This window comes from Phocoena sinus, chromosome 6 (assembly GCF_008692025.1).
Source record: "Phocoena sinus isolate mPhoSin1 chromosome 6, mPhoSin1.pri, whole genome shotgun sequence".
Lineage (NCBI taxonomy): Eukaryota > Metazoa > Chordata > Mammalia > Artiodactyla > Phocoenidae > Phocoena > Phocoena sinus.
In genome coordinates this window covers 88,983,873-88,997,130 of record NC_045768.1, presented here as the reverse complement: position 1 = coordinate 88,997,130, position 13,258 = coordinate 88,983,873, and the positions used below count along the sequence as shown (strand labels likewise).

The window sequence follows — 13,258 nt, the reverse complement described above, 5'->3', positions numbered from 1 at the left end:
GGTTTTCAACTCGCAAGAACTTCCCTCTAGCTTTTGTACTCTTCACAAGGCGCGGACTAGAACGGCACCTGTTTAATAGCTCGCACACACTATTTACCTCCCACTGTAGGCCCCGCAGTCGCTGAACCCTTTATGCAGCCGGCTCCCCAGTGGTGCCAATAACCCTGGGGTAAACACCTCAAGGGAATCGAGCTCTATGGGGGCGTGAATCCACATTGTGGCGAGTCTCCTTACACGGACAAGGGCACAAATAACCCACAGGGTGAACAACAGCGCAGAGCGGTGACAGCTGAGGGGTGAAAAGTCCCCGTACCCCTTACCTCAGGATTTCTATAATTGATACTAGAGGCTGCCACGAGAGGCACCGCCCCCGCCGGACGGCCGCTCGGGCCCCACCGTCCGCGCTTGCGCATGCGTTCCTGTCTTCCGGAGCAGACTGTCCCAACAGATGCCTGGAGCCGTTAGTGGACTGCGTTCGGCGTCCCCGAGAGTCCCGCGCCCAGTGGGCGTGCGCAGGCGTGCAGGCGCGGGGCGCGCGGGCATCTGTTCCAAGAGGTCTCTGCAGGAGAGGAGAGAAATGGAGCGTCGGGCACGCTGCGGAGCTTGTCTGGCGACGCTCCCCGCCGGGAACTTTCGTGTTCTTCAAACCAGCTCTTGTGAGATGTGCACTCGTGATTTTTATATTGCACACGTGAAACCCATGCACTTAGCTACAAAGAGTTCTGGAGAGCTCCGCTGTAAGCACAGTAGCCTCAAATTGGGGCAAGTGCTTTCATGCCCTTTGGACTGCAGTTCCTTGGTTCTTGTTTATGCCTTTCAAAAAACAGTAGGTCCTTTTTCCTAGCAAGCCTGAAGTTTCTTTTAAAGAACAATTCTAGCAAAGAATTTCAGACCTGGGAAACACTCTTAAGATACTGTCTCCTGACTCCGTTCCTAGAGTTTCTCCAACGCATTTACTCTTCTAGAATATTTTTCCTCAGTGTATTTAATACATGGAGGTTGTTCAATAAATGTTGATTCACAGGTGTTTCCTTTGTAGGGTTTTGGGTTTTTTTTTAAAATAATTTTGAGAAAGAGTTGACCATCTGGGCCAATTTCAACACAGCAGGTAGTATGGGAACAATTTTAATTTCCCTTCCACCTTTTTTATAATATCTTGCAGAATTTCAGTTGACAATAAAAACAACAAGAACAAAAATAGTAGCAGGATCAACTTACTGACCTGCCTTTGTAATACTTCCCAAAGAAACTTCAATCATCAGATCCTATTTTTTGTCAGTTGCAAGATTAGAGCATTTCTCACTCAACAGGATGCCTCTGAAGACCCCTCACATCTAACAGCACTAAGCGCCTCCAAGTGCAGAGACTTGAAAACTCCATAAGACACAAACATGGTATCTCTTTGTTTCTTTAATGTTTCGTGATTGAGTGGAAGATGAACTGTCTTCTGAGGCTTGTGATGCATGTCCAGAGATGTTTTTTCTCAGTAGTCAATGCCTGCCCCCAGCCTCTGTGCAGGAATAGAGATCATGATCCAAAGGACTTTTAGATACTCCCTTCTGTGACTGGTCTTCCCAAATTACATTTGGGCTAATTTGATTGACTCTGGGGTTTAGGATTTTGAAGTATTACAGAAGTGATTGCAGAATTGGGAATGGCTAATTTTGCACAGTGCAATTTTTGTATCAGTGCCCTTGAGAAGAGTCCTTCAAATACTGTATCAGAATTATGAGTGAGAATATTGTAAATAATTGGTTGAATGACTGAACAAAGGGAGGAAGCAACAAGGAAGCCTGACTTTCTTGAGTGCCTGGGTACAATATTTTGCCTCACCATCCCTCTAGTATGAAGTTATTGGTTGAAAATCATTTAAGTTTTCCTTCATTATAAAAGCTCCAGTACTGAGCGATATTCACAAATTGTTTATTTTTTTCAGTCCCCAACAGGAGTTTCTTTAGATATAAAGTTCACCATGATGTTGCTTGAAATATTCTCACCTTATCTTCTCATCTTCTTCTGAGTCAGTTTTCCTGACAAGGGGCAAGGAACTTCTTAAGCACCAACAGGAGTCTTTTTCACACTGCGGAACAGTCCTTCTAAACCTGTTTCCTTCCCCAACACCCCACAATCAGTAGGAGTTCTACTGCTGCTACAGCAGTCAGTGAATCTCGTCTCCCAAGAGATTTGGTTGCCATCCTCTGAGGTTTTCACCCTTCATCTCCCTTGACAAGTTTCCTAACAGTCCTCTCTTCTCACAACACATAACATGAATACTCTTTCATATCATTTTGATAGTGGTAAACTGACTGACATGGATTCTCAATATGAAAATAATAATCAAACAAGTTTTTTAAAAGGAATGCTACCATGGTTACCATGCAGATGGGACCATATGCAATGATGAGCCTAGATTCTAAAGAGCAAGTGTATGTAATGCAGACAGGAAATTAACAAACTTGTAAGCAGGGCTTGCAGGCTAGGATTTAGATGGAAGTGGGTTTGTATGAATGGGGATTAGACACTGGTGGATAAACTCTTGGCATTGTGTCAAGGTGCACATCCATCTCATGGGTAGTGGAATTTTAACACCTAGAAAAACCAGGGCTCTAGGATGTTTAGTCCCTTTAACATAAGGAAAGAGAAGAAGATTTTCTGCCTTCTTGTTCCTTACTTCTGTCCTTACCCCTACTACGCCAAGACGTTCAGTGCTATATGATGGCTCTTCCGAATCCATTTCATCCAAAGAGCCTACAGATTTTGTGTATGTTTACAATTGTGTTTTGTGTTGGAGCCAAGATGCACACTTGAGTCTCTTCACTCCAAGTTCTCTTTCTCATAAGGATGAGTAACTAATAATAGCTTAGTATGTTCTAATTTTTTGGTAGTGTTGCCAGATAAAATACAGATTTCAAGTTAAATGTTAATTTCAGATAAACAGGGAAAGAATTTGCAGTAAAACTATGTCCAAAATACTGCATGGGACACAGTTGTACTAAAAACGAATTCATTTTTTATGTGAAATTCAAAAACCAAATTCAGTTAGGCATTTGTTACTTTTCTTTACTAGATCGAGCCACCCTATTCTTTCAGGTGCTTTGAAATTTAAGAGACTGTAGAAATTCTTGTTCTAGGAATCTAGTGCAGAAACAGAGGAGCCACGATACCCATACAAAGACAATCATTGGAAATATCCTGAGATATATTGGAACATATATGAATTTTCAACTAGAAAAAAAATGAAGGCATTTTAAAAAATGAAAATAGATTGCATTCGTTTTTAGTTTCGTGACGTATCTCTGGGAAGATTTTAATGAAAAGGGTAAAACACTGGTTTCCTCCGGGAAAGAAGATTGGGTTGACAGGGGAAAGAGGTGGGAGGAGGACTCGCCACTGCATAGTCCATTTTGCACAATTTAAATTTGAATCATGAGAAGGTGTTACTCGCTTAAAATATTATACTAAAATCATTTAAAAGGTAAAAAACTAAATCTTTAACAACCATGGAATACTATGAGAAAGACATTTAGTGAATTCTGGTCTTGGACATGGGGACTGCATGACAGTTTTTTGATGGCCAGGGGCTTTCCAGCACAAAGGATCATTAGTAAGGCTGGTCCTGCTGGATGTTGGTTGGAGCACAAGGACCACTTCCTTAGGAGTGATGTACATACAGCAGTCAAAGACACTGCATCTGCTGAGACAATCCTAATTTCAAATACTCAGTTCCATGTGGCCATTATTTATGTTTATCAGACTAACACTTGGGTATTTTGTTTAGAAAGTCTAGTCTCTGTTGAAGTAAGTCAAGAGCCAGGTAGGAAGCAGAGTGTGTTGAGGGACACAAAACTAGGTTGATGGATAAAGAAGTAAAAGTAAGGGACCGTCATGTCCAAACTCTGTGCCGAGAATCAAAGAAACAGTTTATAAACTGCCTAAAGAGGCACATGCCAATTGTGTTGTCACTGTGGGAGGTGGAAGGAACTTCCAGTTCTTGCCTACCTGGCACAGCCCTCATGGAGTGTCTCCCCACCCCACCCTACCCAGAACCCCCTGGCCTCTGCCCCTCCTCCACTGCAGAATGTTTTAGCCCACATTCTACTGTTTAGATTCTAACTTGTCCCTCTTTACTTGTATCCTGACCATCTGATGAAGCAAGTCACTCTCTGGGTCCTGGTCTTGATTCTTCTCATTGATGCTACCAGGCAGCAGTAGTCCGTGCCCAAGCCTGCAGGGTGGCTTCAGAAGGAGGTAAGCCTATAGGCAGGGGATGTGTTCTCAGAGACCCTGCCATCCCTCACATCCTTTGGGTTCACACGTGACACTTCACTGTGAGCACATAGTTGGACTGAAGTAGAGGGAGAAGAGAGCACTGGACACACAAGGACATTTCACCTGGGGAGACTGGGGAGCCTGAAGAAACCTGAGACTGCACTGGGGAGGAGGGGTCATTGGAGGTAGATCAAGAGGAATTGCCCTGGCTATGGCGAAAGGATGGCAGCAGACAGGTTGATTCTTTCTAGAAAGGAGACAAGCAACTCTGAAATGTGTGTGTAAGGATTTGTGTGATGTCCTGGTGGTGACACAGGGAGGGTCATGAGGAAAGCCTAGACCTGTACTATGTTCCTGAGATACCTGAAGCTTGCCTCACCATATCTTTCAAAGGGATTTGAACAGGAGCCTACTGTATCTCAGGGGGCCCTGGGGAGAGATGGTCTTGGTGAGAAAACTCTTCAATGGGGCTGTGTGTGGCCACACCTGTAGTGAAGTGTCCTCTCCGAGAGCTAGTCAGGAGGTTACTGAAATGGCCGCAGCCCACACCTCGTTCACTCCTCCCAGCCCAGAGGTCACTTCTCAGTTCAGGTAACTGTTGCCTTGGATTCAACAGGGGATGGGCAACCGTGTAACTTCAGCCAAGAGAGGGCTCAGGTTCCTGAGTTGCTCTGAATTGTTCTTCCTTTTGTGAAATCACAGTACTTCAGACCTACTTCATCTTGTCCAGTATCTCATGGTGGACCTTCAGGCTGCCTTGAGAGGAAGAGTTTGTTCATATTTCATGTCACTCCTTCATGGGCAGGGAACAGATGTGGAGTGGGGTTGTTTCGGGTGGAATGTCTATGAAGACTGCTTCCTCTTTTAAAGGGGGAAGGAGTGTAGCCCAGGGTCAGAAAGACGTTCTGTGTTATTACTAAACATCCTATGACACCTGTTCTGGTTAATTAGGTGCACCGTGGTGTGTACCTTGTTCTCCTGAACAGGGATGTGTTCCAGAGAACTTGATCACCATGGCAACTGGCTTATGCCTGCTTCTCAGATTGTCTTTCCATTATTGGGAGCTGGAAGGGGAGGACCACAGGCAGTCTGTACTCTCACGACCAATGTAACATAACAATTCCCTGGCCCTTGTTTACTCCTCTGCAGCCATCACTGGCTATGAAATGACAGAATCTAAGGGACACGTGCCTACTTCTCAGACCACCCCCACCTCCTAGGAACAGAACTCCTGAGTGATGACAGTGACTTTGGGCCCTGGGAAGGGGGTGGCAGGACCTGGCCCATGTTACGTACCTGCTGTGTGTTGTTCTGAGATGCAGGTGCATTCTGGGCCAGTGTTATGGGTTTGTATCACGATTCCATTAGAGAGATATTTTCCAGCATTTTGTTTTGTTTTGTGAGGCTAGGAAAGAAAGAGGGGATTTATACTGAGCGTCAGGAAAGGGATGACTGAGGAGGAGGTGGGGCCCTAATGTTTTACACAGTGCCTTTGGGTGCCTAGAACTTACCTTGCAGGAGGTCCCTACCTGCTAGTACGCCGGCTGAGGGGCATTTCTCACAGAGCGGAGGTGCACACAGTTCCAGGTCTTGGGAGACAGCCTGTGAAGCGTAGCTTCCAGGGGCTGCCTTAGGGAGGCTCTCCAAGTGAGTGCTTGCTGAGGCAATTTCTTCTCGGCAGGCAGGGGTCAGGGGCCTTGGTGGATGGGCGCGGGGTCACCAGTGGAATAATTCTCAACTGGAGGTCAGGGCATGAAAAGCAGTTGATGACACTTGCACGCTGCAGTTTCCCTTGTCCAGGTGTCTCTCACCTGTGGAGATTACATTCTGAGGCCGCAGAAAGCCTCTGTCCCACTGGCCCATTCTCCTCCCCCATTCACTCCTTTCCTTTGCCTCAACAGCATCTCCAGTGCTGGGAACGGATGTCATCATGAACCCTGGTGCCTCCTTGTCTATATTCACGGCAGTGCCCTTTCTTCCACCCATTCCTGGCCCCCAGCACCGGCCACCCTGGGGGCAGCACCTGCCACCTCCCATCACCCCAGCATTCCCTCCTGGCAGCAGCCTGCTGCCAGCTTTCCCCACGACACCTTTGGTGGCTAATGGTGGCCGTGGACCCGGTGCCCCTGGGGCCTGCAACCTCACTGTCCAAGTCACGTCACAAGGGAGGCCAGTGGAGGCGCCCCAGACTCAGACCTTTATCATAACTCAGGGCCCCCTCACCTGGAGCGCTCCAGGAGCCCTCAGTGGGAGTGCTGCATGTCCTGCACCCGTATTCGTAACAAACCCTGCGATGGAGACCATTGTGACTGCTCCAGCTGTTGGAGTTACTCAGGCTGGCAAGGGAGGCTGGACCCCAGGCTTTCCTCCTCAAGCTCCACCACTAGTTGCCCAGCTGGTCCCTATTATTCGCCCAGTGAACTCTGGCCCATGGCCACATGGCACTTCCAGGGAGGGCAGCCTGGCCACCAACCAGCCCTACACCTCGCAGGGTGACTGCTCTATCCCCCAGAGCGTGTACAGTAACTTCCGACGTTGGCAGTGCCTCAAGCCACTGGCGCGGAGATACCTTCCCCAGAGTCCTGATGCAGAAGCTCTTTCCTGCTTTCTCATGTGAGTGAACGCTCAGGGGGTCATGAGCTTATCGGAGCTTTTAGATAAAGAGGAGCTGGGGATGCACTCGCAGGTTAGGTCTCTAGGGATACTGGAAGCAAGGTCTGAGAGCAATGTCCATGCTATGAGAAGGCACATTGTCGGTCATATGGGTGAGTCTGCCAGTCCATGACATCATGACTGAAATGTGCCTTATCTCAACTGACCCCACCACCCTGAGAGTCTAGCCAACTTGCTCTTCCATGATTCTCATGGTAATATGGACTGAAGACTTGCAGTCAGAGAGGGTCGTGCTGTAAGGTGAGGAGCCAAGGAGTGGATGCCGCAGTCTCCTGTGGTGCCGTCTCCTTTCATACAGGACTTGAGTGTATGTGGCCGGGGGAAGTCACTTCGGAGGAGGGGGAGGAGCGCGGGGCCCAGGAGAGCGCTTAATGCACGCCTCGACTTCGTTGTTGTGGAGAATTCCACTAGGAACAGGGTGACAGGAGAGCTCTCCTAAGGGCGTGGGCTCTGTCCCACTAGAGCTGTGAGCCTGGCAGGCATTTCCATCCTAAACCTCCGGTCCCTCGTAAAAAGGGGACAGTTACACTTCACTCAGAGGACCGGGCAGAAGACTCCTTGGGCTAATCTATGAAGTGTTAGCAGATGGCCTGGCATATGCCACGCCTCATTGATGATAGTGATTTTTCTTACGAAAAGGCAGCCTTGAAGAGGAAAAGAGCTCCCCAAGGCACAGTGTCTCAGCTGTAGCCTGGGAGTGGATGGTCATCCTCGAGTGAGTGTGAGGCGGTGACAGCAGTGGCCGGGAAGCCTTGTCTTTGCCCTCCCTGACACCTGCCTCCCACCCTCTTGTTGCTCAGTCATGCTGTGTTGAGTGATGTGTGGTCCACATTGGCAGGTGGGGTCGGGAGGGTGGGGCCTGGGCTGGGCACGGAGACTGACCCCAAGGTCTTACAGCCCAGTGCTTCGATCCATGGCCCGCCTGAAGCCCACCATGACCCTGGAGCGGGGACTGTGCAGGGCCGTGCAGGAATGGCAGCGCGTTAGCAACTTTGACCGGATGATCTACTATGAGATAGCGGAAAAGTGAGTCAGCGTCCTGGGCCCAGGGGCTGCGTGGAGGGTGAGGGGACTGGGTGAGGGCAGTGTCTGGCCATGGGGATGCTCATCAGAGAGGACAAAGGAGAAGGGCTGTCACCAGGAACAGGGGCACTGCAGCCCAGAGGACCTACTGTCCTCCAGAAACCCCTCCCTCACCTTGAGAATTTGGGTATTATGTCCTTCCTCCACCAGGAGCTCTGCCGTCCCCTGATTTTGACCTACCCTTGCCTTGACATAAAGGTCTCAGGATGGGGCAGGGTGACGCTGTGAGTCCAGTTGGGGTCCAACTCCGGCCATATGGGCTGAGCCGGGGAAAGGGCTCCACCCGCCAGCCTGCTGCTTCTTTAGTGGTGGGTGGCTGGCGGCTTCTGACATAGATTTGGGACCCCCTCTCCTCATGAAAAGTGGCCTGAGTGTGTAACCTGGCATCCCTGAAGAGGCTGGGGAAGCCAGCTGTCGTCAGCCCGACGGTCTCTGGCCCTTCCGTTGTTGGCTGCATGGTAATCCCCTTGGTTTAACAAAGAAAAGCAAACAAACGAGCACCTCTCAGAGGAAAGGAAGGCCTCTCCTGTAAGCTCAGCATCCACGTCATCCAGCCTCTCCTGGGCCCTGTCTCCAGGTCCATGTTCCAGGACTCTCAGTCCTAGCCCAGGGTCCTGGATTCGGGCAAGGACCCCCGTGGGGAACACATGCCTGTTCCAGCCTCTAGGTGTCAGCCCTTCATGTGGTTCTGGATGGGGACGGGGGGCATGAGGAGGGTGCCCCCTGGGTCAGCCACGTGTCCCGTTGACCTGGTTCAATTCAGCAACCTGGGTCGATGCTGTTGAATGGCCTCCAGTGCTGGTGAGGCAGGAAGGGTCGCAGATCTTGTATCAGTTCCAGGAGCAGCTCTCTGCTGTGGACAGCACCTCACAGGGCCTTGACAGCCTCAGGGCACATCCTCTCCCAATCCCTCATTATTGGCTGCCTTTGTTGGGCTCCAGAACCCAGGCCTTTTTCTCAGGGTGGCCTATGCCTCCGTCACCCCCCAGGTTCATGGAATTTGAAGTCGAGGAGGAGATGCAGATTCAGAAGTGGCAGTGGATGCAGTGCGCGCAGGACCTGCCTCCTCCAGCCCCACCGAAGCTGGATCCTCGGGGGCCCCCAGCCCCGAAAGTGGGCCTTCAGCCAGGCACCCAGGTTCCCACTGGAGTTGAAGGCACAGGTAACAGTAGCCTAGGGTTGGCTACTGTCCCCACGTGGATCCTTTTCCATGAAGACAGGGGCACTGGTCTTTCAACCAAAACAGCCACCGAGACGGGGGGTGGGGGATGGGGTCACTGATGCCCTTTGTCACTACGGGGTTTTAACTTGGTCAGTTTTGTAACTACTCTCACATCTCCCTGTCAAAGGACCCCACACAAAGTCTGCCTAAGAAGTGGGCTTGATGGGGAGACCCCTCGAAAATTGGAGGTTCCCCACTTCCTTACTTGTGACTCTCTTAGATGCCCCCCTTGCCTCCCCTCTCCAGCAGTGCATGAGGCTTCAGGTGGTCCTGACCCCCCTACACCCACAGCAATGTCCCCCAAACAATGCCCTCTCCAACGTGCGCTCGGTGGTCAGGAGGTGGACTGGGAGTCCCTCACCTTCCTTCCCTTCCTCCCTCTCTGCCTCAGCCTGTGCTCCCAGGATGTCCGGGCCCAGGGCCCAGCCCTGCCGCCCAAAGTCCCAGCAGCCCCCGGAGGCCGAGGCACCCGAGGAGATTCCCCCCGAGGCTGTGAGGGAGTATATGGACATCATGGATGCGCTGGTGGGGCCCGTCCACTCAGCCACAGGCGAGTCAGATGCAGAAGGTGGAGAGGATGGAAATGAGCTGAAGCAGGAAGAGGACGGCATCTACTCGGACCCGGACCTCTTGAGCTACATTGACAAGCTGTGTTCCCAGGAGGACTTTGTCACCACGGTAGGCTAGGCCTGGAGCCTGGGGTCTACAAGATGCCAGGGCATGGAACACTCAGCACCCAAGATCTGGGTTCTGCTCAGGCCGTTGGGACTTAAGCTCAGCTCCTTGTTCCTGAGCCTGGTGTTAGGGGAGGTTTTCGCAGATGTATGTGTGTATGTGTTTGTGTCTGTCTGTGTGTATGCCTTTGTGTGTCTGTATGTGCCTCTGTGTATGTGCTCTTTTGTGTGTGACTGTGTATGTGCACGCGCGCGCGTGTGTGTGTGTGTGTGTGTGTGTGTGTGTGTGTGTGTGTGCTGAGCATCCCCGCCTTGTGGAGGAGAGTGGGGTGGGTCTCTGCTTTTCACTTTCCCTCCGGGTCTTCTTGTCTCACAGGCCACTCCTGGCCAAGGATGCTCACAGCCTCTTCTTTCTGTCCGAGGTGGAGGCAGTCATTCACCCTCGATTCCTGGCAGAATTGCTTTCCCCAGACCCACAGCTGGATCTCTTGGCCCTAGTGGAGGAGCTGGAGCAGGAGGAAGGGCTCACCCCCGAAGAAGTGAGCCAAGGGAGGTAGAGGGACACTCAGGGAGCCAGGGGACCCTAAGGGAAGGAGACTCCAGGGGACAGGGGAACCCAGATGACCCAGGGGAGCCAGAGGATGGAGGGATCCCCGGTAGAACAGGGGAGACAAGGGACACCCAGGAAGACCAGGGCACGGAGGGACCCCAGTGAACAGGGGAGAGGTAGGGCCCCAGAATCGGAGGGCCACATGGCGCTATCCATCCCTCCCCTGCCTGAGAGGCCTGGCATGGGGAAGGGCCCGTTCTGGGATGGGTGCAGTGCAGGGTGAAAGGAAGGAGAGGATGGGGAGCTGGGAGGGGAGGGAAGGGCACAAAGCCTGGAATAAGGTGCAGGAGGATGGCAAGAATGCCACAGTGTCTGTATTTGGATTCAAGTCCTGGGGTCCCCCGTCCCCTCCTCTCCCCACAGGGCCATTGTCCCACTGCCCAGGGCTCCTCCTCGCACACGTGTGTGTGGAGCCAACACTGTCCTCCTCCCTCCTACCAGCTGGTGCAGAAACGACTCCTGGCCTTGAAAGAGGATGAGGGTGTGCGGGCAGCCCCGAGTCACAGTGCACCCGGAATGCGCTCAAGTCCCTCTGAGTCCGACGCCGGCCAAGGTGCCCAGAGGCATGACCAAGACCCCCATCTAGGGGTCAGTGATGAAGCCTGCCCACCAGAGATTGATTCTGAGGCTCCTCATAGGCTCATCCAAACAGACACTGGCCTGTGCAGGCCCAAAGTCTTTGTTCCCTCTCGAGGACGTCAGGAGGTCTCTCCATTCCGGGCCGGACGGCCCTCCCCTCCCCAGGGTCAAAGGCGCGCTGCCCCTCTACGGGAACCCAGGGATGCGTCTGTTCTCAGAGAGGCCTATCCTGTTCGGGACGCCCGAAGGCCCAAGGACGGGTCCGGTGAAGACAAGGTGAAGCTCCCTGGGATGATCTTCGTTGTGGGCACTCAGCACAGAATGCGGCCTTTCAGTCTGTCCCAGACTCCTGCCCATGCCTCAGGCCTGGCCTCCCCTGGAGGTTGGGGGGCCTGGAGTGCTCCCCACGCCCCCTCCCCTCAGAGAAGAGGTCTCAGCCCAGCTCCACCAGCCGCTCCCAAGTCGAGGAAGCGGGCTCTGTGTGGACGCCCAGCCGCTGCTGAGAAGCTGCCCATCCCCTTGGCTCGCCTCGGGGTGTCTGGGAGGCCAGGTTTGGCTCTGGGGCTGGCTCAACCCTCACAGCTGAGAAAGAGAAATCGTGACCCATTTGTCACAGAGAGGAGAAGGAAGAGGAAGAAGAAGCACTGCATCCAGTAGGGGACAGCTGGGCCGGCCCTCCATGGCGGACTCCAGGGGAGCCTAGGGGCTCCTCGTCATCTCACTGCTGACCCTGGATTATGTGGGGGGAAGGGAAAGAGGGCAGGACCACCAGAGAGGGGAGAGGGTGCAGGATTGTGGGGGGTTAGGGAGGTGGGTGTGGCCAGCTGTGGGTGGGAGCAGGACCTTTGGAGTTAGGCATATTAATTGTGAATAAAGATAGTCTTGGTGGGAAATGCTCTCAGGCCACTGTCATCTTGTTCGTGTTGCGCTGCTCCACAGAGAGCAATCCAGAGAGGAAGGAAGGATGAGGGAGGTCACAGGAGCTCTGGATCTACAGGTGACCAAACCTTTCCTCCACATAGACAAGGAACCCTCAGGCTGCCCCTGGGAACGCACAGCTCTCACTTTCCCCAGGGACCCCCTCATCATCCCCTTCTCTAAAGCCTGCTTGGCTAGGGGCCTTCTGGGGCCTCTGTACCATCTTCTGCATCCCTGATCCTTCTGGGGAGGCAGAGCTGCTTTTGTGCCTTTCAGCCCTCTGGACACTCACCAGTTTCTAGGATGGAGCCTGGACACAGCCCTTGTCATTATGGAGCTTCTCTCTGCTTCCCTGAAGTGGCCAGGCGACGGCGCTCGGATGACCCTCCGCGCATCCAGGGTTTCCTGTGTGGGTGGAGTGACCAGAGAGGAAAAGTCTTGGCTATGCGGACAGGACTGTCTGTCTCGTCGTAGCGGGAGTATTCTCTACTCCCACTGGGATTATTGCAATGTGGAGAGTGGTGGAGGCAGCTACCTCTTAATCCCAATGAGGATGCAACAAGGGGAATGGGTGCGGGGAAATTCATGGGGCACCCGTGAAAGGTGTGTATAAGGGTAGTGACAGTTGGGCCCCTTTGTGGAACTTGTGGGATTTCTGTGCAGCAGCATCTCGTTCAACTGAGGGAGGAGGACCCATCTGGCTGTGGCTGTGGGGACTGGCCTTAGGGGCCTATGGGTGTGCAAAGACACCCCAGAACTACTGTCCCTTCCCTTTCCACCCATGGCTGGACATGTGTGTGTATTGGTATCCACACTGATTTGTATTCCCATATAAAACGGTTCCTCCTAACAAACTCTGACCGCGTTTCACAAGAACAGCTTGCTCACAGGGGCAGCAGGGTTGGGGGAGAGGTGTCTGTGGCCCCAGGTCTGGGTGGGAGCTGGGATCCATGCTGAGGAGTGTGGAGGCCTCAGTCACCGTCCTGTGGGTGCCAGCAGAGACTTCGAATCATCAGAGCAGGGCAAATGACCCGCTCATAAGGGAGAGACGAACAAACAATGAGGGCCAGGGCGCAGACCCCTGCTGTCTCCCCGAACTGCCCCCGCTTGCAGCCTGCTTAGCCCCCGTCATGGCAAGTGCTGGCCCACCTCTGAAGGCCCTTCCTCCTAACGCCCTCAGATGCTCTGATCCTTTGTGAACCCGCCCTGGGCCTCACCCCCCCTTCCCTG

The 13,258-nt window shown here is 52.6% G+C and overlaps 1 protein-coding gene across 1 annotated transcript; it reads left to right on the top strand.

The window, feature by feature from the left end:
- The first annotated feature begins 448 nt into the window (after window positions 1–448).
- LOC116755035 (NUT family member 2G-like) lies at window positions 449–11,767 on the top strand. The gene is made up of 7 exons (XM_032633896.1): window positions 449–737; window positions 6,171–6,882; window positions 7,840–7,968; window positions 9,015–9,187; window positions 9,468–9,925; window positions 10,344–10,460; window positions 10,973–11,767. The coding sequence occupies exons 1-7, from the start codon at window positions 449–451 to the stop codon at window positions 11,765–11,767; spliced, it is 2,673 nt and encodes an 890-aa protein (XP_032489787.1).
- Window positions 11,768–13,258: the final 1,491 nt, after the last annotated feature.

Excerpts from the sequence above, each read along its gene's own strand:
- LOC116755035 (XM_032633896.1), top strand. The coding sequence starts at position 449 with ATGCCTGGAGCCGTTAGTGGACTGCGTTCGGCGTCCCCGAGAGTCCCG. Across the intron at positions 738-6,170 it reads GAGTTCTGGAGAGCTCCGCT|CATCTCCAGTGCTGGGAACG; the intron begins GTAAGCACAGTA and ends TTGCCTCAACAG. Across the intron at positions 10,461-10,972 it reads AAGGGCTCACCCCCGAAGAA|CTGGTGCAGAAACGACTCCT; the intron begins GTGAGCCAAGGG and ends CCCTCCTACCAG.